The sequence below is a fragment of the Ochotona curzoniae genome, unplaced genomic scaffold, assembly GCF_017591425.1.
Source record: "Ochotona curzoniae isolate NIBS_2020 unplaced genomic scaffold, NIBS_Ocur_1.0 scaffold_4701, whole genome shotgun sequence".
Classification (NCBI taxonomy): domain Eukaryota; kingdom Metazoa; phylum Chordata; class Mammalia; order Lagomorpha; family Ochotonidae; genus Ochotona; species Ochotona curzoniae.
The window spans coordinates 55,412,349-55,437,765 of record NW_024467122.1 but is presented as its reverse complement, the minus strand read 5'-3'; the positions used below and the strand labels follow the sequence as shown (position 1 = coordinate 55,437,765).

At 42.8% G+C, this 25,417-nt stretch overlaps 1 protein-coding gene across 1 annotated transcript in view; it reads left to right on the top strand.

Annotated features, from left to right (window-relative positions):
• Positions 1-3,854: 3,854 nt before the first annotated feature.
• The window catches only part of FBN1 (fibrillin 1), a 225,109-nt gene continuing 203,546 nt past the window's right edge, over positions 3,855-25,417 (top strand). Inside the window, exon 1 of the mRNA XM_040968986.1 lies at positions 3,855-4,200. Coding sequence (XP_040824920.1) covers positions 4,037-4,200 — 164 coding nt within the window. The 5' untranslated portion in view covers positions 3,855-4,036. The remainder of the gene's footprint in view (positions 4,201-25,417) is intronic.

The window sequence follows — 25,417 nt, the reverse complement described above, 5'->3', positions numbered from 1 at the left end:
AAGCAATTTTATAGATGGTATGGTTTCTGGTAGGTCTTATATATGTCTTATGATTTTATAACTGCAAAACTTTATAATTCTCACTATGAGTAAAAAAGCTTTTTGATGCTACAGCTGGTTGTATCATGAGTGACCACCATCAATGGTAGAATTTGGGCCTGCTTGAGTCTAGTAAACTCTTTTCATTAAGTCACACTTCTGTTTGCAATAGAAATCCAAGAGTTGATTTAAGGGTATGTTTCTTTACGCACCGGTGAATGCTTTCAGTGAACTATAAACATGCTGGAAAATTCTTGAGGGTATATAGTTGACATCTGAGCACTTTTAAGTTCCTGACAAATGTCAATGTCTCTACCTTTTGGCACATTAACAAAAAAGTGTTTTGGTTATCCTTTGTAGAGTAACCACTTTCCTGTGGCATGTATTCCTGCTGGATTCATCTACAAAGATGCTTAATTATGCTCTGGCCAGGGCTATACATAGATTCCCTGAGGTAGGGTCAATAGATACTCTTGTCTTCTGGATTTCTTAAAAAAAAAAAAAAGATTTGCTTATTTGCTGGAAAGGCAGTCAGAGACAGAGAGGGAGAGAGAGGAAGAAATGGAGAGAGAGAGAGACAGACAGACAGTACTCTTTAATCTGCTGTTCATTCTCCAAATGACTTCAATGGCTAGAGCTGGATTTTTCAAAGCTAGGCATCGGGAGATTCTTCTGTATCTCCCACATGGGTGTAGGCCCAGACTCAAGGCCTTAGGCCATCTTTTGCTGCCTTTCCCAGGCACATTTGCAGGGAACTGGATCAGAAGTGTAGGATCTGGGACTCAAACTGGTATCCAAATTGGATTCCAGTATTACAGGTAGCCATTCAACCCACTGCGCCATTAATGCTGGCTCTGTATCTGAATTTGATTCCCTGACAAGAGTAGAAGAATGCAAAAATGGCTGGAATTGATTCAACCAAGACAACTGTTGTAGGTTTTTTTTTTTTTTTTAAGATTTAGTTATTTTTATGTTTTATTGGAAAGGCAGATCTACAGAGAGCAGCAGATACAAAGAAAAATATCTTCTGTCCACTGGCCTACTCCCCAAGCAGACACAACAGATGGAGCTGAGCCAATCCAAAGCCAGGAGTCAGAAGCCTCCTCTGGGTTTCTCACATGGGTGCAGGGTCCCAAGACTTTGGACCATCCCTGACTGCCTTTCCAGGCCACAAGCAGGGAGCTGGATGGGAAGTGGAGTAGCTCGGGCATGAACTGGTGCCCACACGGGATCCTGGTGCATGCAAAGCAAGAATCTCAGCCACTAGGCTACCATGCTGGGCCCTGGAGGTTGTCATTGTGTTTCTGCTACCTTCATCCAAAAAAATACACTACTCCCTATCTCTTCCCAAGTCAAGTTCAATGAGCCATCTCATTACCTAACACTATTTACCTTGAAATAGTCCAGAACCAGATTTCTTGGCTGTAGACAGAGAACCCTTGCTCACTCAGATACTTATTTAGGACATATAAAACTGCGTGAATAGTCTTGAAGCTACAATATAAAAAGATACCAACTAATTAAACAATAATAAACAGTTTGCCTTTTGTTATCACTTTCAGCACCCTGTACAGGTTTCTTTGAATGACGAATGCGAACGTTGCCTATAAGAATGCATGGCCTAACCAACTCAGAGTGCGTGCTGGAGGCTGTAGCTCACAGATTGCTAAGAGAACTTTTGCAGGGTAGGGCATGACTCCAGGCCAAACATTTGCAGCACTGGGATTTAAAATCAGTGATTTTCCACAGTTGTACTGTTTTCATCTGTACATTTAAGTATCACAGCGGTTCAGCAGCTCCTTCATTGCGTTTCTAACTCTGTAGGATCCATCTCGCCACCAGAAAGAGGCTGAATCACTAGCCTAGCTCCCTATACCCTAATATCCGGGTACAATCCCAAATAAGGAAAAATCCCTTCGGCAGGATGCATTCCTAGGGTACCTGTTTGTGCTGGCTTGACAGGAGCTGGTGGTTGCTATAGGGGATTTTCTGCCTGGGTATGATTCCCTGCCTGCTAAACCGTTATAAGCTGCAGGCAACACTGGGTTTTTAACCATATAAGGATGCCATAAATACTATATCTTCCCAAGTTACTAAATTCATTGTATCCATATAAGGATGCCATAAATACTATATCTTCCCAAGTTACTAAATTCATTGCATATCCCGGAAAAGCAGCCGTGTGTGTGTGTGTGTGTGTGTGTGTGTGTGTGTGTGTGTAAGTGGGTAATTAGTGTCGTCCAGGAGAATGCCCGTCTTAATCGTGGGTTGGGCAAGAGGATCATACCTTTACCATCCCATCCCAAACTTCAGGGCTTCTGTTCAGAATCTGATTCAGATTCTTGGAGCATCTTGGATTTAGCCTGGAGTTTTGCAGGGAGTGATTGAAGAACCACGCCCCGAGTGGGCTCCAGCTCCGAGGGCAGCCGGCGGTGGCGTCGGAGCCCTTCTCTTGGCCACGCAGCCATCCCTGCAGCTCCCGGCCCGCGACGCGTCCTACCCTAGCCCCCAGGCCTCTGGCCTCTGCTCTGCTCGGTATCCGGCCAAAAAGGCGAGGTGCGGACTTTGAGGACCGGTCCGCTCCGGCTGGGGCCTGCGTGGCCTGCGTGGCCTGCGGGGCCGCTGTCTGCAGCGCGCATTCCTGGTGCAGGTGGCACCACTTTCTTCGTTGGGTCACGAGAGACACTAATCTCGGGTCTGCACCTCCCAGCCGGGAGAGCTGGCTAAAACCGCTACCCCCACCTCGCTCTTTTCCCTCTCCTCCCTGACCCAAGAAAAAAAAAAAGTCCAGGCCAGGCAGGACCCGACCCTCCCCGACCCCCCCCCCCCTCCGCCGCCTCCTCCCACTGAGCTAATCCGGCGAGCGAGGGAGGCCCCCGCGCCGCGCTGAGGCGGTGGCTGGCAAAGGGGAGTGGAAAGGGAGGATGGATGGGGCCGGGGGTGGGGTGGGGATGAGGGGGATGGAGGGGGGGTGTCATTTCTTTTTCTTTCTTTTTTTTTTCTTTTTGAAAAAAAGTATTTCTCTCGCGAGAAACCGCTGCGCGGACGATACTTGAAGAGGTGGGAAAGGAGGGGGCCGCGGGAGCCTCGGCAGAGACTGCGGGTGCAGCCGGCGGACGCGCGGCCACGGCTGGGACGGCTGCGGGCGGAGCGGAGAGGAGCAGCGGCAAGCGGCTGCCAGGGCCGAGGAGCAGCGTCCCCCGCCGCGTCAGAGCCGAGGCGCCGCTTCTCCAGTGCGTGCAGCCGGGATCTCCACGGGGGTCTGGAGGGGCCCCGGGGCTGGCGGTACCACCGCCGAGGGCAGGGATAGGGACAGGGGTGCGGGGCCCGTCCGGAACATCCACAGCTGGCGCTGGCCCTGCCTGACAGCTTCCTGGCTCCGGACACCCGGTGCCGGGCTCCGCGTCAGCTGCGGGCGGCGGCGGCAGCTTCCCGAGCCGGCGGAGACGGCGCGGCGGGCTTCCAGCTCCGTGGCTGGGGCGGAGGAGCCCGGGCGCGCAGCGTGTGCCAGCGAGCTCACCTCAGGGCTCCGGACCGCTCCGGACGCGGGTACCGTGGCGCGGGACGCTCTTCAGCTGAAGCCCGGGAGGCCAAGGGGTGGCGGGAGTCTCTGCCGTCCGGGGGCCCCCGCGGCTTTCCGGTGAGCCGTGCAGCCGGCGGCTCCTCTCCTCAGCCGAACTGCGCCACGCGCGGTTGGTGTGCGCGGGCGGTGCGCCGGCTGGGCGCGGGAGGCGTGGAGCCGCTGCATCCCGTTGCCTGAGTGTCCCCCCCCTTCCCACCCCCACCCCCGTCTCGGGGATGTGTCTCTGTTGCAGCTGGCAGCGGCCGCTCCAAGTGGGAGCAGCGCCTGGAGAAGGCGGGAGGAGCCGGGCCCGAGACGGGCGGCGGGAGAGCCGGGACCCCGGCGGCGCGAGGCGCAGCGAGGGCGCAGCGGCGGCCGCGGAGCGAGTCCCGGGCGGCGGCAGGAGGCGGCGGGAGCCGGCGGCCGCTCGGCATCATGCGGCGAGGGGGGATGCTGGAGATCGTCCTGGGATTTACCGTGATCCTAGCGTCCTACACGAGCCAGGGGGCGGACGCCAATTTGGAGGCTGGGAATGTGAAGGAAACCCGAGCCAGCCGTGCCAAGAGAAGAGGCGGCGGAGGACACGACGCGCTGAAAGGGTAATGGGACGGGTCAGCTTTGGGGGCGCGGGCCTCGGCTTCTCCACAGTGTTAAGATCCAGGGCGGCAGACGTGCTGGTGTCTGCTTAGCAATGCTAGGGTTCCGCAGCCACCTCGCTTCCATGCGTTTAGGGCTTCTGCCTCGGAGGAGAGGTTAAGGTTCCAAGGAACCTGGGGTCGTTGTTGAGGCAAATTTGGGGGAGAGCGGAAAAAAGTTTCTTGAGGGAAAAGAGGGAGGAGCTGAGCCTGGGAGAGGGGGAGAAGCCCGTTCCTTTCCCTCCGGGTCCTGGAAAGTCTTTTTCCTCCGGGCGTCTTTTGCAGATGCTCTGTTTGTTAAGGGAGAGGGAAGCATCCCAGACTTTCCTGTCAGTCACACCTGTTAGTCTTAGCGACCTCCGGATGGATGTTGGAGGAGGGAGGGGGTTGGGGGGGGGGAGCGTTGCTTTCCGCCCAGTCTTCTGAGATTTAAGTGGAGCAGGGCAAGTATTTTGAGGATTGGGTTCGGGGTTGTGTGTGTGTTTTGGGGGTTTGGGGGGGGGGCTCTCCATTCTGAGACTGCAACGCTGCCGTGTTCCCCGCCGTTTTTAATCCCCGACATGCCTGCTCTGTCCACGCAACTGACCCTTTTACCGGCTCCCCCTGCCCATGTTATAGAGGATGTTTCATTAGGCAAGAGTTGAACTGGGCAGGTTGTCAGGGTCTGGTTTATCCGTTTCCAAAATTGAAGGAAGGAGCTTATACTTCGCTTAGGAGTTTTCAGATTGAAAGAGAAATCTTGCATTATGAGGTTGTTTAAATTCATATCTCCATAGAAAGGCCTGGATGGACTATATAACTCCTTTTATCTCTTTAGAAGTGACTCCTAAATGAATTCAGATGAGAAATACACCGAGTTTTTCTATTAAATTGTTACGTCCTCATGACGTTCTTTTCCTGAGTGGTCTGAATGCAAGTCGGATTATAGGACCTGGGGTGACCAAATAACAGTGTGGACTGTATGCAGCAGAATATTTTGATGACGATTCTTCTACCTTTTTTTTTTTCCTTGACAATGCTTATGATCCAGAAATGAGAAGAAAAGGTGTAGTTAGCTGTTGGAGTCCATGCCTGGACCCAGAATGAGATGGTTGAGCAGAGTGCTTAGGCTGTAGTTAGCTGTGAGTGCATTCCTGACCCCAGAGGTAGTTAGGACTAATTTGATTCCATCTTGGCCTTTGTGGAAATAAACTTGGTATTCCAACACCGCTGGAAATGAGGTTTGCTTGTCCTGGGAAGCCTGACCCTCATTGGCCAGCAGATATTTGTGTGATCCTGTGTCCAAGGTGGCCCACTCAAGTCAATGGAATGAAACATTGATTTGTATTTATTTTCAGAAGGAACTGAGCCTTTTTTTTCCACCTCCGAAGATATATTTGTGCTGTATAATATTATCTTCATATTCATGCTTGATGGCATTGCCCTACATGGAGAGTTAAAGGAAGTGGTGGTTTGATTCTGTGGAAGAGAGTCTGCAGGGAGACATTGGGCCTGCCCAGGCTCAAGGTTCATCTCCCTGTGGTGTCTGCAGGAGGCACAAATCCAGGGTGAAAACAGAACATAAACCTGCTGCTTCTCAGGATGCGCCGCTCGCACCCCGCGAGGGCTTATTTCTGTTGGGTATTAAATGTTGTGTGGGTAGGTTTACACAGACAGCCGTTACTAGTTTTGCTTAAAATTTGGTATTGATAAAAGAGTGACTGAGTATTCCTAATTGTCATAGTATCTATACTCTCCACAAACGCGCACACATAGAGGGGGTACTTGAGGTTACAGTAATAACTGCCAAGGCCATGTCCTTAAGGTTATTTCTTGGAGTGGGCCTTCAGTGCAGTGGTTAAGATGCTGACCAAGAAGCCAGCATTCCCAAGTGCCTGGGTTTGGTTTCTGGCTCTGTCTCTAATTCCCACTTTCTCCTAATGTGCATTCTGGGAGGGAGCAGGTGATGACTTAAGTCCCTGGGTCCCTGCCACCCATGTGAGACATCAAGATTGGGAACCAGACTCCTGGCTTCTGCTTGACCCCACCCCAACTGTCACGGGCCTTTGCGGAGTGAACTGGAAGATGGAGGATTTGTCTGTCTTCCTCTGTCTCTGTATTCCTTTGAAACTTAAAAAAAAAAAAAAAAAGGGAAAAAAGTCTTTCCTACTTCTCAGACCATTTTCTTCTATTTATTTTCTAGACATAGACATATGTAGACATATAAATGTATGTGTAGATATATATTTGCCTAAAATTATATTGAGCTGTGTTGTATGCATGTTCTCTTTTACCATGTGGACGTAGTGGGATGGATCTTGCTGACTCCTTGCTCTGGGTGCATCCATTTATTAACTTGTGTGGGTCTCCTTCAAGCATTGTCTTGGCATCTAGAAGCCCATGGTGTGTTTCTCAAGGAAGCCTTTTGAGATTGCATGAACAATTTTGCTTTTTTACAAATATCCTTCTGGAATACCTGTGTGCACAGACTCACATGAACGTGTGGTACAAAGTCACAAAAACAGAATTGCTGGATCGAAGATTTCCCCAAAGATTTTAGACAATTCAAATGTTAAATCTGAAGAGCACTTAAAATTTTCTCTCTGCTCATTGCTGCTACACTCTCACATGAAGAAGTCTTTTAACTATTCCTTGCTGTATAAACCATCAGGGAAAGCAGCTATATGTTACATTTTCCAGGGATTGCTTAAACTGTCTATTTTTGCTCATTAAAATATGAGCAGCTCCAGGATTAACCTCTTTGACTAGAGTGGAAGCTGTTTGCTGCTTTGATGGAAATACCCAGGTGAAGAAGGGAAAATGATGTATGAACTTGTCCCCACTGCTGACAGCCACTTTCATCAGCTCGCCCATACTTCCCCAAGTTCCGAGATACCTTCAACTCGTCAGGGTTGACATGCACTGCTCTGATCTTTCCCATCAATACTGCTTTCTTTTTATCTCATGTGGCAGGTAACTACAAATTTTACTGTGATGTTCTTAAGGTATTTATTCTATTCCTGTTGGCTGCCACTTCACAGGCTGGCTACCTGTCTCCCTTTGCTCTCACTGGGTGAGTCGTTCTCTGTGTTCCTAAGCCTGTCTTCCTTGCCTCTCATCCTGTTGCAGGTAGTTCCCCTCCCCTCCCCACTGGGCAGCAGAAGTTGTTCCACAGTGGAAATTTAAGCATCCTCAAGTTTCTTCCCAGCTTTTGCTGTATTTTCTTAGCGCAAATTGCCAATTTTTGCTTTTACAGGAAATCCCTTCTTTAAAAAAAATGGAATGAGTGTGTTCCCCATTCACTTTGCAAAAACAAAATTATATTTTTCTCTATTTTCAAATGGGAATTTTGAAAGCTTCAAAAATATTTTCAAATAGTAAATGTATCATAGTTTTCCTTTGCCTGGACATTGCTTAACATGTGTGAAATTGCTTTATGAGAAATAATAAAATCCTAACTTGGTTTGAATTTCAGTTCACAAGAATTTTTTTTTTCAGTTGAATTTTAAACTTCCATGATTAGGCAAAAGGTGTGGGAAATAATCTGAAATAAAAAGCAAACTCTATTTGAATATTGAGGTACCATTTATTTATGATTACTTTAGCTTCCAAATAAAGAAATATTAGTTTCTTGTCAAAGGTAAAGATTCTTTATAGTGAAAGCTCTTTTCCAAATCTCTAATGATGAGGATTGAGTCTGCTGACCTGTTGCCTGGTGTCTAGGTATATATGAGACCAGTTTTATTTCACAGTTTGTCCCCCTGTGCCTGCTTCCTTTTTGGTCTTTATTTATTTGTTTATTTTTTTCCAGAGGTCTTTTTACCAGGAAAAATATACACGGTACTGTTTGTACACAGAGTAGACTATGTGACGGCAAAGCCCAAGGGAATAATTACACAGCGGTCTGTTATTAAAATAAAGAACTCTAACAGGGAACACAGAAAAGTCTTGTAGACTTTATAAGGTCCATTTTACATTACAAAGGTGAGGGTGGGGGGACTTTAGGGCTTCACTGTAAGTCAGATAGGCTACAATTAAAAATAGGGAAAGATTTTTGTAGTGCGAGTTATTTTTGTGTTTATTGATAAAATTAAGCTAATATGTTGGAGTGCCAGTTTTAAAAAGGCATCCTTAAAGAGAACATTTCTAAACAAGAAAGTAGAGGCAAAACATTGATGAATGTGACTTGGTTTGTGAAACTTAGAACATAGAGGTTTCTTACAAAGTTGCATAAACTGTTGGTAATACAAACGGATTCATGCATATATCGACCTAGTGTTAAGTGAGATAAGGGTTGACAGAAGTGGAAGTACAGGCATTCCCTCAAGTTTATTTGGAATTTTAAGGAATATTCACTTGTCTTGTGTGGTAGATATTTCAAGGGGTATCTAATGATTTTGATCAAGCAAATGTATTAACAAATTATGAAAATATTTATATAGTAGTTATTTGGTTTTTCTACAATCGGACAAATAAACATCCCAACTATTCCTGGAATGTTAACTTCAATTTTCAAAGTGAGAATGAAATTTTTTAAAAAGATTTATTTATTTTATTGGAAAGGCAGATGTACAGAGATGAGGAGAGACAGAGAGAAATATCTTCCAATGAATGATTCACTCCCCAAGTGGGCACAATGGCTGGTGCTGCGCTGAACCAAAGCCAGCAGTCAGGAACTTTTTCCTGAGTCTCCGACGTGGGTGCAGGGTCCCAATACTTTGGGCCATCCTTGACTGCTTTTCCAGGGCACAAGCAGGGAGCTGGATTGGAAGTGGAGCTTTCAGGATTAGAACCAGCGTCCATATGGGATCCCAGTGCATTCAAGGAGAGGACCTTAACCATTACATTGTCGCACTGCGCCCATGAAAATGAAATTTTGAAGTATTTTCTTGAAAGACAAACAAACTATTTTGTAATTTTTTATTTATGTAAACTAGCCCAGCAAGTGGGTCTACTTAAGCAACTTACTTTTTTTTTCATGAAATTCTTTGAGAAAGCTAAAATCAGTACTAAATTAGGACTGAGTTATTTGGAAGACGTTAAGATTTCAGTGTTTCGTGATGGTTATCATTGATTTTCCCACTATATTTAAAAATTAACAAAGATAGGGATCTCATCATGAACATTTTACCGCTCACATGTGTTCTAATTCCAGAAGAGTTCATTAATTCAGAAATGACATTCAAATGTCAGTCTGAGCTTAACTTTATGGAATACCAGAGATAAATAGCTCATTCCCTGGAGATCCTTAGCACAATTGGATGCCAGGAATTCACAGAATGGTAGCAGAGTGGGTCTGTGACTAAATAACAATTATAGCTAGTCCTTGAGCTTACCATGAGGTTACATCTTAGTAAACCCATTGTAAGATGAAAATATTGTAAGGTGAAAATGCGGTTAACATATGTATCCTATTGACTGTCATAGTGGAGCAATGCTGCACCTTATAGAGTAAGGGCTGTTTACCTTCACGATCCCCCAGTTGACTTGGAACTGAAGCTTACTGCCTCTGTCCAGCATTGCAAGACACGTCCAACAGCATGTCACTAGCCTAGAAAAGATCAAAATTCAAAATTTGAGTATTATTTCTATTGGATATGTATTAGTTTTGAACAACTACAGACTGGAAACATGAGGAGCCCAACTCTAGTAGGTCAGGGACCATCTGTTATAACTGTGGCTGTAGTAGATGACACGTAGAGAATGTTTATGTACTAGACGCTGCACTAAGTGTTCATATGTGGTAATATGTTCAGTCCTCACAATCTCTCGATGAAGTGGTTCCTTTTATCAACTCCCTTTCACAGATTTGGAAGCTGAAGTACACAGAGATTAAGTTCTAAACACAAAACATTTAATGTTAAATTTTATTCTTGTATTAATTTTAGATATGGTTTTGGTTTTGTCATTCCACTGGATAAAAATTCAAGACTAAGACATTGGTATAGTTCCAGTGAAAAATTGTAATGTTCTTGCCTGCTGGTTCACATATGCTAAGTGTGCTTAATATCAGTGTGTTTTACTCAAATAAGAAAAGTTTCTCGATCATTTCTGCAAAAACGTTAGTAAAACACAGGAAGAATCACAGAATGTCAGACTCAAAGTGGTTAGGAAGGGCATATGGATTGTATTTTACTATTTTACCTTGAGCTTTTTGGGGGGCACAGTAGGTAGCTATCGCATCCTTTCCTGCACCGTCTGCGGTTCAGGTCAGGAGGTATTCATGGCTCATGTCAGGAAGAATCTCTTGCTCTCGCAACTTATTTGGGAAATTTTTGTCAGAAGACTTGTAACATTACAGGAGGGTTTTTCTTTTTTCCTTTCTTGGGAAACAAGTATTATATCTTAAATCCCTATCATTAAATTATTTAATTATTTCTGTTCTATTTTTTTTTTTTTTGCTTTGGTTGCCTGCCAATTTTTTCCCACTATATTCCAGTGATAATGGTAAAATAAAACACCAACTTGTACATTACTAATGATTGTATTTTACCAATGCTAATTTCTGTAAAGTAGCTCCTTTATGGGGGGATTTAAATTTATTTACCCATTTAACAGATGAGGAAACAAGATCACAGAATTTTGATAATTTCCTTAGTTATATAAACCAATAATAGCTGGATTAGGAAATCTACTGTGTAGTTGAAGCTCTTAGCCAGTAGATATTACTGCTTCTCAGTTATGATAAATGAGATGGCTGGTAAGTTGTTTTTGATAGCTTTGTTTTACAATGAATCATTTTTCAGCATTGCTGGGTGAGAAACTCAATGTTGATTTAAGGCAGATACTATTACAAGTCACTCTCATTGTAGAAATAGGATTCATCAGAAAAAAACTTCACAGCGGGAGTCTCTCAGGAGTTGGCAAACTTTGGACAAAGCCGACTGATCTTGAAAATAAAATTTCATTGAAATAAAGCCATAAACCATTGGTTTACAAGTTAGCTATTGCTACTTTCAAAGCCAGAAAGAGTAGGGTACTGTGAAAGAGGCAGTATCATTAACAATACTGAAATGTTTATTATTTGACTCCTTTCAAAGAAGTTATACAAGCTTCGGATCTGTGTGGTAAAAATGGATTGTGTGCTAGAACTGAGAGCTAGAGTTGTTTTAACTTTATCTCTAAGGATATCTAGGAACTGGGCTTAGAAGTTTTCAATTGAACATTTTTGATCGGTGACTAGCCAATTTTGATTGACAGATTAGGATTAATTAAAAATAGGGTTGGAAGAAGTAAAGAAGGGAAAATAAAAGCAATTTTTGAGTGAAAAGGCATTAGAAGTGAATACGGAGTTTTCAGTATCATAGGACATTGAATTCAACAGCCAGGATCTGCACTGCATGGCTCCAAACTATGCTCTTACTACAGTCTACAAAGCTAGTGCCCCTGGAGCTGTGCTGTTTGTAATCCTGTGCGCCTGTGCATAGTGACCTTGTGAGGAGACCAGGCGAGATACAACATGGCTGAGTGTTGTGGAAGGTTCATATTGGGAGCTATCAGAGGATTCTGAGATAGGAACACCATCAGATCTGTGGCAGAGATGTGAAAGGTAATGGGGTAGTAAGGAGATCCGAGGTAGGAAAATTTGGGAGGCTAACAGAGGAGTCAGAATGAGACGGGATGATTACCTCGGAGTTAAGGCGGTGAAGGTGACGAAGAAAGGACAAAATAAAGTGGCTCAGTGGTAAAGCTGGAATGCTTAATGAGTTGTGACACCTAGGTTACTCCTACCTCTGTGTATATTAAAACTTAAGTGCATTAAAAAAAGAGGATAGCAGCATTAATGAGACATGAAAGGACGAAAGGGAAAACAGGTCTGTCATCATAATGAAACAGGCTATTTTCAATTGTAAGTGTTTTGGTTATCTTACTGCTGTGTAACAAAATTCTTCAAACTTAGAACAACAACCATGGCTTAAAGCAACAATTTTGATGCTTCTTATGGTTCTGTGAGTCAGGAATTTAGACTGGACACAGTGGAATTTAGACTGGACACCCCACAAAGTCTGTTGGGCTGGAATGGGCAGTATGATTAGTTCATGCATCTGTGCTGTGACTGTGGACTGGCGCCAGCAACGCTGTTTACTTTGGTGTGCTTTATCTAAACGCATGGTCAGAGGGTAAGAAAGGAAGCACAGAGCCACTTGTCTGGTTCTTCTGGGGACTGTCCTGATTTAAAATGTCTCTTCCTGCAGGCTTCTGGCTGGACCTGCCAGCCTGCAGATGAAGACGTTGGATGTGTGTTTTTCCAATGGGGAAACTGAGCCCCCAGTGCAATGAGTCAAGTGATTGTCTGTTGGGACTGCATCTTGATCAATAGCTCCTCACCCTGGTCACATTCTTTAACAGCAGGAATGGCTGGCTGTGCACAAGTAGACTCATGGGTTCTCACTGTGGACTTGTTTGCACACTTCTCCCTCTAGTCTCACACTGCTTCCTCACATGGTCTCAGTATGGTCTATGCAACAGTGTGACAAGACTTCCTGTGAGTCTGTGGCAGCTTAAGATCTCTCAGCAGGGGGCTGACACTATATTGTAGCAGGTAAAACCATCACTGCTCACTGCCATGTGGCAATCCATATGGGTGCCAATTGGTGTCCTGGCTACTCTGTTTTTGATTCAGCTCCTTCATAATGTGCCTAGGAAAGTAGTGGTAGATTGCCCAAGTGTTTGGGTTTTTGCACTTACAGGAAAGACTTAGATGAAGCTTCTAGCTTCTGGCTTCTGATGGTTCCAGTTGAGGCCATTTAGGGAGTGAACCAACACATAGAAGAACTCTTTCTTTCTCTCCTTCTCTCTCTATGTAACTCTGCCTTTCAAGTAAATAAATGTATCTTTGTAAAAAAAAAAATCTCTCTCAGGAACAGAAAGGTGGCAATTATAAGATTTTCTTCAGACTTAGTATGAAATTCTGCCCAGGTCATACAGCTTGTCCTAATACAAGGGCCTAGGCTAATGACCCCGCTTTTTTAAAAAAGCATATTTTATTTTGTTTTATGATATGGTTCTATAGGTTCTGGGGTTGCCTGTGCCCTTCCCCAAGGTCCCTCTTGCTCCCCACATTGACTTCCCCTCTAATTTTACAATGGATGTCCTTCACGGACAGTCACAAGTCCATCATATTGTTATTGAAATGTTTCCCAACAATGTAGGGATAGACAGTGTTAGAGTTCATTATCTTACTGTTAGGATAGCTTTAGTTATTTCACTGGGAGTCCATCTCTGGTCTGTATGTATAGAGATATACCACACTTTGTCTTCATGTCTGAACATAATGTGTGTCTGCTACACTTCCAGTATATATCCCCTAACTTACAGAATCAGTGAGCACAATCCACTTTGGGGTAAGAATAATAAGTTTTCTCCAAAGTGAAGTTAACAACTATGCTACTAAAATAAAAATGCATCACAAGAGTGGTGAAGACAGATGTCAAAAACCTTCTTATAGGAATAGATGTTAGTGTGTGACTCTTGTGGTGCTGGAGGAGTTACGATTAATAACTAGAACTTTATTATTCATAATATGTAGCAAAACTGTTAAAATGGATGTCTACAAACAATGCATCTCTTATGGGTGATCAATTAATGAATCATAAGAACTTATTGGGAGAGATACAGATAACTAGGAAATGCAAAAAGGAAAGATTCACCACAAAAATAATTAATTTGACTCTACAAAACTGCATTTGAAACCAGCAGGAGCCATTCCAAAAGATGAGCAAAACAACGCATAGCCATACCAGCCTTGAGATTTTTGATGGAAATTATATTAGAGCAAACATGTGGTATCTGGCCTTTTGGGATTGGCTCATTTCCCTTAGCATAATGGTCTTCAATTCAGCCCATTTGGCTGAAAATGATTGTATTTCACTCTTTTTAATAGCTGAGTAGACTGCCATAGAATAGATGAACCACAGTTTCTTTATCCAGCTCTCTGTTGAGGGACATCTAGGTTGTTTTCAGGTTTTTGTAATGGTTGGTTGTTTGATGTAATGAGCTGCTTATGTCTGCAGGGAGGGGAGGACATGCTGGGGCTGCCATGGGAAACCAGCTACACATGGAGGCAGTGGATCTCTGAAATGGGTAGACCGACACCCTAAGTGTTCATTCTAATTTTGTTTGTTGGTTTGTTTGTCTTTTGAAGATGCTTTAAGCATCCCTTCAGAATGAAAAGTGCAGTGTGAAAGATGTGTCTGCATGTTCTGCTAGATTAATTCTAAGGGATTGTCTGTGAGTGCACATTGAAGAAACTCAGGATCATCAAGAACAAGGTTAAAGTTCCCAGTAAACCATCATGTTTTTGTCTTACTCAAATGTTTTATGAATTATATAGCCCTTACCTTTTAAAATTTTTATTCATTCCTTTCAATGGAAGAGAGAAAAATCTCATCCAATGGTTCACTCCCTAAATGCTCACCACAGCTGGAGCTTAGACAGACCACAGCTGGAAACCAGGGGTTCAATCTATGTTTCCCATGGAGGCAGCAGTGTTGTAGTCCTCCTAGGGTGTGCACTAACAGGAAGCTGGAATTGGGAGCACAATTGGGTTCAACATAGACACGCAAGTGCAAGATGTGGGTGTCCTCAGGTTTTGCATTTTCCCACCCCTTCATAATAAATTAAATGCATGATCACTAATTTTTTGGCAGGTATTTCATAAGTTTTACTTTCCCTCTATGTGAAGTTTTATTTTCAATTTCTACCTATGGTCCCCTGTTTTATTTATCTAACCTTAAAGGAGGTTTTACTCTCAATTGAACTTTATACACAATCAATAAAAAAATCGATTTGTTGTTTCCAATAGAACTGATGTTATAACTAACTCAACTCTGCTGTATTTATTTTCACAAGTGAAATTATCAACACTGGTAATAGAATAAATTTGATACTACAGTTAAATTTTGCTTGGAACTGTCCTACATTGTAGCAGATTCTAATTTTAAATTTCTTTGACTTTACTGCTTTCCCAAATGACTTTTACTTGTGGTTTAAGTTATCACTAAGTCTATTTATTCAGTTCTCTCTGAGCGGAAGGGAAATCGGAAAATTCCCTATCTCCACCATTCCCAGCCAAAGATGTATTCCAGACAGCAAGCAGGCACAGAGTGGGAGAACTGCCCCATTAGACAAGTGAGTTAGTTCAGTGTTTTCAAGGATTGTGAATTCCTAGACCATCAGTCATACATTCAAATATAAGTACCCAGGCACATCCAAATTCCAAATATAGTACAACCATTTAATGATGTTGGTGTTGGGAGACAGGAGTTATGTTGACCCTATAGATACATTGTCTGCTATTAAGTTTCATGGTTTGGATTCCTCTCCTTGGTGATGGTTACTTTCCTTTTCTTTCTACTTCTCCACACTTATCTTTTTTTTTTTTTAAAGATTTATTTTTATGATTTTTTATTGGAAAGGCGGATATACAGAGAGGAGAGACAGACAGGAAGATCTTCCGTCTGATGATTCACTCCCCAAGTGAGCGCAACGGCCGATGCTATGCCAATCCGAAGCCAGGAGCCTCTTCTGGGTCTCCCACGTGAGTGCAGGGTCCCAAAGCGGCCGTCCTCGACTGCTTTCCTGGGCCACAGGCAGGGAGCTGGAAGGGAAGCGGGGCTGCCGGGGATAGAACTGGCACCCATATGGGATCCCGGGCGTGCAAGGCAAGGACCTTAACCACTTGCGCCACCGCGCCGGGCCCACACTTATCTTTTTAAAAAGTCACTTCATGAGCTGAGCTACAAATAATATAGGGAGAACAGAAGTATCAAGAGTTAAACCATCCAGAAAAATAAATGCTAAGTAAGATGTTAAAGTTTTACATGGAAGGCTTGAGATGTTAACAGGAGAAAACAAATAAAGGAGGCTACGTTTTTAGGGAGGGAATGACAGGAGGAAGGCAAGAGGAGGTCTGGGAGAGAATGGAGAGAATGTTCTTGAGTGGAACAGTCCTGGGATGGACAGATCAAGCCCTGGAGTTTGACAGACATTGATGACAATGCCTGCACTCCTGGGCAGCCAGGCGACTTGTGGCTTTAGCCAGCTTCTTTAGGGAAATGGTGAGTTTTTGGTGGAGTGTCAGGAAATGAAAGACAGACAGATGCTTGGACAGTAGAAAAGATTTCTGTAAAATCATTTAGAGGAATGCAGAGGAAAGGCAGGTTAATCCATCATTCATTATGCACCTGTGCAGTTTGCTTTGTTCTCCCTCTCTATGGGGAATAGTTAAATGCCTGCAGTTTCCTCTGTCTGTTCAGAGCTCATTTATAAGATGGTGAAATCAGACTATAGAAGGTTTGTACATGTGGTAGACAACTATTTTTTTTTAAAAGATTTATTTATTTATTTTTATTGGAAAGGCAGATATATAGAGAGGAAGAAACAGAGAGGAAGATCTTCCATCCGACAATTCACTGCCCAAGTGATTGCAATGGCCGGAGCTGAGCTGATCCAAAGCCAGGAGCCAAAAACTTGTTCCAGATCTCCCACATGGGTACAGAATCCCAAGGTTTTGGGCCATCCTCAACTGCTTGCTCAGGCCACAAGTAGGAAGCTGGATGGGAAACAGGGCTGCTGGGGTTTAGAAATGTTGCCCATCTGGGATCCTGGTGCATGCAAGGCGAGGACTTTTACTGCTAGGCTACTGCACTGGGCACATGATAAATAACTTTAAAAGATTATTATTATTATTCAGAGTTTTTTTTTTTTTTTTTGCAAATGGTATCATGATGTCATGACACAGAGTTTATTTTGAAATCAAATCATTCATCTTTGCAAAATATTATATAGTACAATTATAGTAGAGCAGATATTTAGCAATTTAGCCTTGCTGAAACCAAGGCCCAGGAGAAGCTTTGCAAGTACTTTTTCTTCTCTGTTTCAAGGGTGAGAGTAGTCACCAGATGGCATTTGTACACACTGGTGTAGGAATGTGTTGTTGGGTAACAGGCTGCATCTTTTCTTTGTGTTCATAACCCGAAGAGGTTAATGAGTAATTCTAGGTCCTCCCTGTAGTAGAAGTAGGCAGGCCTCTGGTATAACGTGGGCTTGGATTTTTTTTTTCTGTTTCTGTGTCCCTTGGGGTCGGCCATGATGCAGGGCCTTTATGCAGTAGAGTTTTAAAACCTCTGTGCTGCCCTATGGTGTTGGGTGGAGTGGGCTTTTTGAGGGGCATCTTTGTTAGGATAGCAGTAAGGATAAACAAAAGTCAGAATATTTCCTGAGAGTTTGCAGGGTACCTCTCCTTCGTTGCCCCTCCCCTGCCACCTCACACATGCACTCACACTTGGAATTGACAGGTAAAGTGACATGGCCTGGCATGGGCCAAGCACATGTTTGAGTCTGTGATTAAGCGCTGTGACTTGTTTTCTAATTTTGTGACTCGGTTACTCCAACTGTGCATTGATGCATGTAATGAAGGATGCTGATCAAGAAAGCCTTTCTTGAATTCTGTGTCTCCTAAAAACATGGCAGAACATCTGCTTAATCCAAGCGACAGTTACTTACTGAACATGAGCTGTGTTTGAATTGGATCAAATCCTTGTTTCTCAGAATGGACATGCTGTCCTGAGCCTGTTGATGTTATCTTCTTCCCAGTGACTCTAGGCAGAGCCATCGTTCACAGCGTTGCGCTCTTTCCTGACTGATGGGGTTAATGTCCTAGACGATGTGGATAAGCACTGTGCTGTGAAGAACTTCATGTATAACCTTCACTTCAATAAGTAGTTTTTAATCTTCCACGGACTGCTGCAGCTTCACAGACCAGAATTTAGGCCACTGACCTCAAGTTTGCAAATTTTATATCCCATTACCACCCTGTGAGCTCTGAACTCCCCAGGGCCACATAGTTGATGTTTTAGCTGGAATCTGAGAAAGTGTCTGAACATTTCCTGAAGAGTTGGCTAGGAGCGATTTGGCAGTTCTGTCATAAAAAGCCAGAGCTGGTGGCTGGGGTATATGCTATAATTACCTCACACTGTTTCCTACTTGAGCACGTTTGTGGGTAACAGGGTAGAGGGTACTGCATGCGGGACTGTGTTTTAAAGGACTAAGGAATCATTTTCAGGGAGCACCAGTAAGCACTGATCGTGCATTCAGGAAGGCTTGCAAGTGTGAAGACAGAGGTGCCCGGCGTCAAACCCTGGCTGCGCTGCCTGCTAGGAAGAAACATCCCAGAGTGTCTTTACCTTTCTGAGCCTTGGTTTATTCACTTGCCAACGAGATAATAGTACTCTCCTTTGTATGCAGTCTGGAGACTCAGCTGCTCTGTGGTGTGTTCCTAGGCCAGCGTCTGCCACGTTCAGCTGTGATGGTGCTGCTGCAGGAGTGGAGGGTGAGGGACAGAGCCCCCGGGGAGGTCGACTGATGTTTTTATAGCCAAAGCAGGAAGTTGGATAATTAGTGTCTTGGCACTATAGACTTTACATTCTCATCTTGGAAATGGTTGTTTTCAGAAACATGGAAAGCACATTTGAATTTCAGCAAAAAAAAAAAAAAAGAAAAAATTAATTTCAGTGCAAATGATAGATTTATTCAGAGAAGATTATATTTAAGAATAATATGTGGCTACATTTAAAAATTTTTATTTTTAAAAAGATTTATCTATTTTTATTAGAAAGTCAGATACACAGAGAGGAGGAGAGATAGAGAGGAAGATCTTTTGTCTGTTGATTCACTCCCCAAGTTGCTACAACGGCTGAAGCGCACTGATCTGAAGCCAGGAGCCAGGAGCTTTTCTGGGTCTCCCATGTGAGTGCAGGGTCCCAAGGTTTTGGGCCGTCCTTGACTGCTTTCCTAGGACACAGGCAGGGAGCTGGTTGGGAAGTGGGACTGCCGAGATTAGAACTGGCACCCATATGGGATCCTGATGTACGCAAGGCAAGGACTATAACCACTAGGCTACTGTGCCGGGCCTATGGCTACATTTTAATTCTTAAATTTCTCTTTATCAAAAGTTGAGTTTCTTTTAAAGGGAAATACACTTAGTAAGTATTATTCTTGAGTAACCGACTGACTTTTTTTTTTTCTTACAAAAGTAGCTTTTTAACAAACTGATGTATTTCAGTGTTGTAATGTGATAGCCCAATATTGTATCAAGGTTGCAAAAGTGAAGATCCCTGGTATTTTTTATATAAAGACACGATGAATGCGATGAATGACAGTACACTAGCATTCAACTTCACAAGAAATTACCCTCCGGCCCATGAAGACTCCTTGACAGCTTAACACTTTTCAGACAGTAGAGAAGGGTATGCGTCAATGAAGCAGACGCTGAAGTCTGGAACTGTACTCCAAAACCATACTGACGGAGGGGGTGACAATGGCAGTACGGCCAGCCTGCTGAACACAAGTCAAGTCTTTTAAATTGAAGAGAGATTATAAAGAAAACATGGCAGTAACCCACTTTCTTTAAATCTCCTCAAAATCTTCACGTTTTTAAATGGATGGATTTGGATAATAGGCTTGTTTCTTTAAGAAGTAACTTTGCTGTCCTTTTCGCAAGGGACTGTGAATGAGATTTAGAGTTTAGGAATTGAGAGGAATGGTCTGAAAATCACTGCGTTTGGTAGAAGGGCAAAGAGGTCTTTTGAGAATTAGATCTGTTTTTGCTATGAGGTTGTTGGTTACAACTAACTGTGCTTGAGTTGCCTCTGTTGGACTAAAGATTTATTTATGATTAGACAGACAAGGTGACCACCCAAACCACATGGCCCTTTTTAATATGAACGGTTTCAATTATATAAGCAGTCTTTATTTTTTTTAAGATTTATTTGATTTTCATTGAAAAATCAGATATACAGAGAGGAGAAGAGACACTGAGGAAGATTTCCCATCTGCTGGTTCACTCCCCAGGTGGCTGCAACAGCCAGAGCTGAGCTGATTCAACACCACGGGCCAGGACTGTCCTCCAGGTCTCCCACGTGGGTGCAGGGTCCCAAGGCTTTGGGCTGTCCTTGACTGATTTCCCAGGCCACAAGCAGGGAGCTGGATGGGAAGCGGGGCTGCCAAGGACTAAAACTGACGACCATATGGGATCCCGGGATGTGCAAGGAAAGGACTTCAGGCACTAGGGTACCCGTGTCTGGCTCCTCAAGGAGCGTATTGTTCTACAGGCTCATCATGTTGCAGCATGTGTCAGTACTTCATGTCTGTATTGCTAATACTCCTCTGTATGGATACAGCACAACTTGGATCTCCTTTCATCAGCTGATGGATTAAAATTAGCTGATGGATTAGATCCTACGTGATCCTGAGTGTGCAAAGTGAGGACTTTAGCCGCTAGGCTACTGACCTGGGCCCTATACGCAGTGTTCAAAAAGATTTTGGAAAAGTATATATTATGAAAATTGCTCCTGATGTCAGCGGTAAAGATCCTGGCATCTACACATCAGATCACATAGAAAACTCTGGTCCTGCTCTTATCAGACGCCAAAGACACAGGGCTCCTCAACTGGTAGAGCTTTGTACCCTCCACTGGATATTCTGAGCTTTGGTTAATTGATTGGAAATGATTTCTAAGAGGTTGTGGCTGCTAAATGGGAGTGATTGAAACATAAAATAGATATTTTTCTTTATTCCATTAAGATATTGTTCAGATTGACTCAAGGTAGCACTATCAACAAAAATCAAACTTTGTAAAAAAGCAAAACTATTAAGTCAAACAAAGAAGTCCCAGGTAGTCACTGTATTCTATAACTCCTAGGAATGAGAGGGGAAAAAAAAACTCAAATAAGATAAACTTTTTAAGTCTTTGCAAGCCATTCAGGAATTTTAGAGCAGTATGCAAACCATTTTTTCCTTTTTGCAAGCAATTCCCACTTAATCTAGACACTGTCAGACATTTGACCACAGGAAGCATGCTCTAATTTGACCTTGGGCTGACTCATCTTCTCATTTGCGTTTGGACCCTTTCTTGAAGACAGGTTGTTTAACACATGTTCTCACAGTGAGGGATCAAAAAATATACATACCAAGTTTCTTTGCTAGATATCTCTTCATTTTGTTTCACATTTCCCATGACTGTAAGCATTGTTCCCTTTGTGTACATAAAAGCCACATTTCAACTCTTTTTGCAAAGTTGATGCAAGTCATTTGCTTTCTCTTCAGTGCATCGCTTCTTAACTGATGGGTTTATGTTTGTCATAAAGATAAAGTATCATTATGAAAATGAATTATGTCAAAAAGTAATTGTAATGCTCAAAGGAATCCCTTCCCTGGCTGACATGATTAGTGATTTGCACAAGTGTGGTTTTGTCATTTGCTCTTGGATTTCTCATCTACTGGACACTAACTTCATTGGGAGGTTGCTAGATACTCAAGAATCCATAGAAGCACTGTGGTTAGGTTTTACCACTTATTTAAGTTGGTATATATGTTGGAATTGTACTTTTTTATATTTCTAGAGTCCTTATTCCTCCAAAGGAATGCTGGAGATGCAAAACAGATATAAGTGGTTCTTCAAGTGAATGCGAAAAGAAAATAAAAATGTGCTATGTCATTAAGAGACTATGGCTATCAGATTTGGGTAGAACTACCTATTTTTTAGTTTTTTTTTTTTAAAAAAAGTATTTATTTTTACTGCAAAGTGAGATATACAGAGAGGAGGAGATACAGAGAGGAAGTTCTTCTGTTCGCTGATTTACTCCCCAAGTGGCCGCAGTGGCCAGAGCTGTGCCAATCTGAAGCCAGGAACCCGGATCTTCTTCTAGGTCTCCCATGTGGGTGCAGGGTCCTCAGGCTTTGGGCCTTCCCTAACTGCTTTACCAGGCCACAAGTAGGGAACTGGATGGGAAGTGGGGCTGCCGGGATTAGAACTGATGCCCATATGGGATACTGGTGCGTGTAAGGCAAGGACTTTGGCTGCTAGGCTACCGTGCCAAGCCCTTTTTAGGCTTTCTTAATATGGACAATTTCAAGTACATAAACAGTCTTCAAAAAGTTTTTGAAAAATGCATATTATTAAAATTGCATTAAGGTAAAGTTATCTTTTAATTCTACTTTCTCATAAACTTTTTGAAGTCCCCTTATATACAAAACTAGGGAGAATAATGAATTCTCAGCTTCAGCAGTGATCAATTGATGATCAGTCCTGTTTCATCCACTTCTTCTCAGATGGCTTTGAAATAAACTGCTGAAAATAATTTAATTTGTAAACATTTCAATATGGGTCTCCAAAAGATAAGAACTCTTTAGGAAACATAGATACCACTATCACATTCAACACTGATGCTAATTTTTAAAAAAGATTTATTTATTTATTTGAAAGTCAGATATACAGAGAGAAGGAGAGACAGAGAGGAAGATTCCTCTCTGTCCACTGACCAACACCCCAAGTGGCTGCAATGGCTGGAGTTACGCCAATCTGAAGCCTGTAGCCAAGAGCCTCTTCTGCGTCTCCAGGAGCAGGACCCCAAGGTCTTGGGCCATCCTCGACTGCTCTCCCAGGCCACAGCAGAGAGCTGGATGGGAAGTGGGGCTGCCAAGATATGAACTGGTGTCTGTTTGGGATTCTGGCATGTGCAAATAAAAACTTTAGCCACTAGGCTACTGTGCCAGGTCTGATGCTAATATTTAAAATAGTCAAATATGTAGTGAGTATTTAAAATACCCAGTTAGGTCATAAATTTAATATGTTTACTTTATGGTTAGCTCAAATCAGAATTCCCAGCCTGTGGTGCTTATCATCATGTTTGGTTTCCTATGATTTGCTAATTGGAGTTAGAAACCTGAACATCCCCAAATCAACTTTTTGTCAAGAAGACTTGATTGGTATATCTTGTTCTTTCATTAGGAGGCACATTATAATTTCTAGTCCCTCTTATTATGCTAGCAGCCATTGATGACCATGACCTAGATATAACTTAGTAGAATGGCAGAATGGAAATATTCCTTATTTACTTTCTAATGCTGTGAAACTTTACATCTAGTTTTGAACTTCATTCTTTCACAGCTGGCAACATCTACAGGGATGCTGGATTTGCTTTGAGAGTTAGAGACAAATCATTAATATGTAATAGTGAGGGTTGTTTTTATAAGGAGATAGAACATTGTAAACAGTTCACGCAGGAGTCTGACCATTCATTAGGTGGACAGGGAGGGAGGTAATCCCAAAGAAGACCCATTCCTCCCCGCTCAGCCTACAATCTTGGAGAATGAAGATGGAAACAACGGATTATTTTTAAAGATTTTCAAGTAAGGGATTTAGGAAAAGTTGGTAAGATTTTGGACTGTGAGGAGAAAGAAAATCTGCAGATATTTGAACATTCAGAAATGCATATACCCCCACTGCAGTATTGGTTTCTCAGGAATGCTCTTTTTATTAAAGAAACTGGAAATGAGGATAGTTTTAGTGAGTCTAACAAAAGCTCCGAAAGTAGTGGTATGCCAAGTGCTCTTTGAGACGGAAATGTGGAAACAAGAGCCTTCCTTGGAGTTTCTCAGAGTGGGTAAGGGCTGATGTGCGTGTATATGTGTGTATTCAAGGGGATTACAAGTTCAAGTTTCACATCAAAAAAGGTGTCTGTCTTTCCTGAACACCTGATGTCTTTCTGTTACTCAATATGCAACTTCTACCCTGATAAACTCTAATAATGATAAGTCACTACAGTAAAATTTTAGCTTTATTTCCAGATGCTGCTATGGTGCAGATATTTGGAAACATTTTACTGGTACAATGGAAGGTTTGTTGTGTTTTTATAGTGTCGTCTCCATGTCAGAAGTTGTCCTCATGTTGACGCTTCCTGTTAGTCTTGTTTAGTACCCATTCTGCTTAATTATAACTTGAAACATGAATACTGTCACACCTTCTCCAAGTTAGAAATGTGTTGAGTGGACAGTGCTGGCATCAGTCAGGCTGACAGCTCTTCTTTTGACTGAATTCAAAGAAGAGCTGGTTGGCAGCTGGAATGAGCTGGAATGAGCATGATCACTTTCCAGATGTAATGGACAGTCTCCAATTAAGTCATAGTGATACATTTTTTTAAATAAATAATACATACATATGTACATATACACATACATACATACGAAGGCCTTCATGCAATTCATGTTCTCCCTAAGCCAGGTTTGATTGTTACTTGCATAACTGGGTGATTTTACTTGAAGCTACTTTTCAGACCAGGACAATCCCACTTTCAAATATGTATACAAACACATTCCATTGCCAGCTCTGAGTAAGCTTTGGATGATTCACATTTTGAATCTTTTTAAAGAAGATTTATTTTACTTATTTGAAAGTCATAGTTACATAGTTACAGAAAGAGAGCATGAGTGGGATCTTCCATCTGCTGGTTCACTCTCCAGATGGCTGCTATGGCTGGAGCGAGGCTAGGCTAGGCTGGAGTCAGGAAGTTTCATCCAGCTCTTCCATGTTAGTACAGGGGCTCAATGATTCATGCCACCTTCTTCTGCTTTCTCAGGCACCTTAGCAGGGAGCTGGATCAGAAGTGGAGCAGTCAGGAATGAATGAACACACATATGGGATACCAACACTGCAGCCTGAGGCGTAACCAGCCTGTAGTGCCACAATGCCTGTCCCCACATTTTGACTGTTTGTGTGCTTTCCCAATACTCCCTTCCTGAAACATTGATCATCTTAAGAGCTGACTGCTATTTTCAACAGAGGGAACAGGACAGGATACTCACCATGCAGAACCTGAAGCCCTGGTCTATAGTGCGAGTGTTCCTGAAATGTATCCCCTTTGCAGTTTTCGTTTTGTTTTGCAGACCTAGTGAAAATAAATCCGAGCACAAAAATTAGTTTATAAAACAGTGAACGCATTCTCCTTGGCAGTTTATGGGAACATCTTTCTAATCTCTCTAAGAATCACTGCACTAACATTGGAATTTTTATCCATAAATTCATCTGGTTTTTAGTTAGTGGTTTATGATGTTTTTCCATTGTGTATCCTTTGAAAAATTTCTCTCACTTCTAATTTGCAGTCTCTCCATCCAGAAAGGAATATAGCAAGGTACTTTCTTGGTAGTGTTGAGATTCACATAACAATTTTGCAAATTATGAAAGCTTCTGAAAATTTCCAATTATTAGTTTTTGTGATATTAAGATGAAGAAAGTTTTAAAAATGATTTGATGCTGACGCAGCACGATTTTCAGTGAAAGCGAAACAAATCCTTTGGTGCCTTTTGAGGCATATTTTAAGCTACAGGCTTATATTGCCTATTTAAGGAATAATTTTCAACAAAA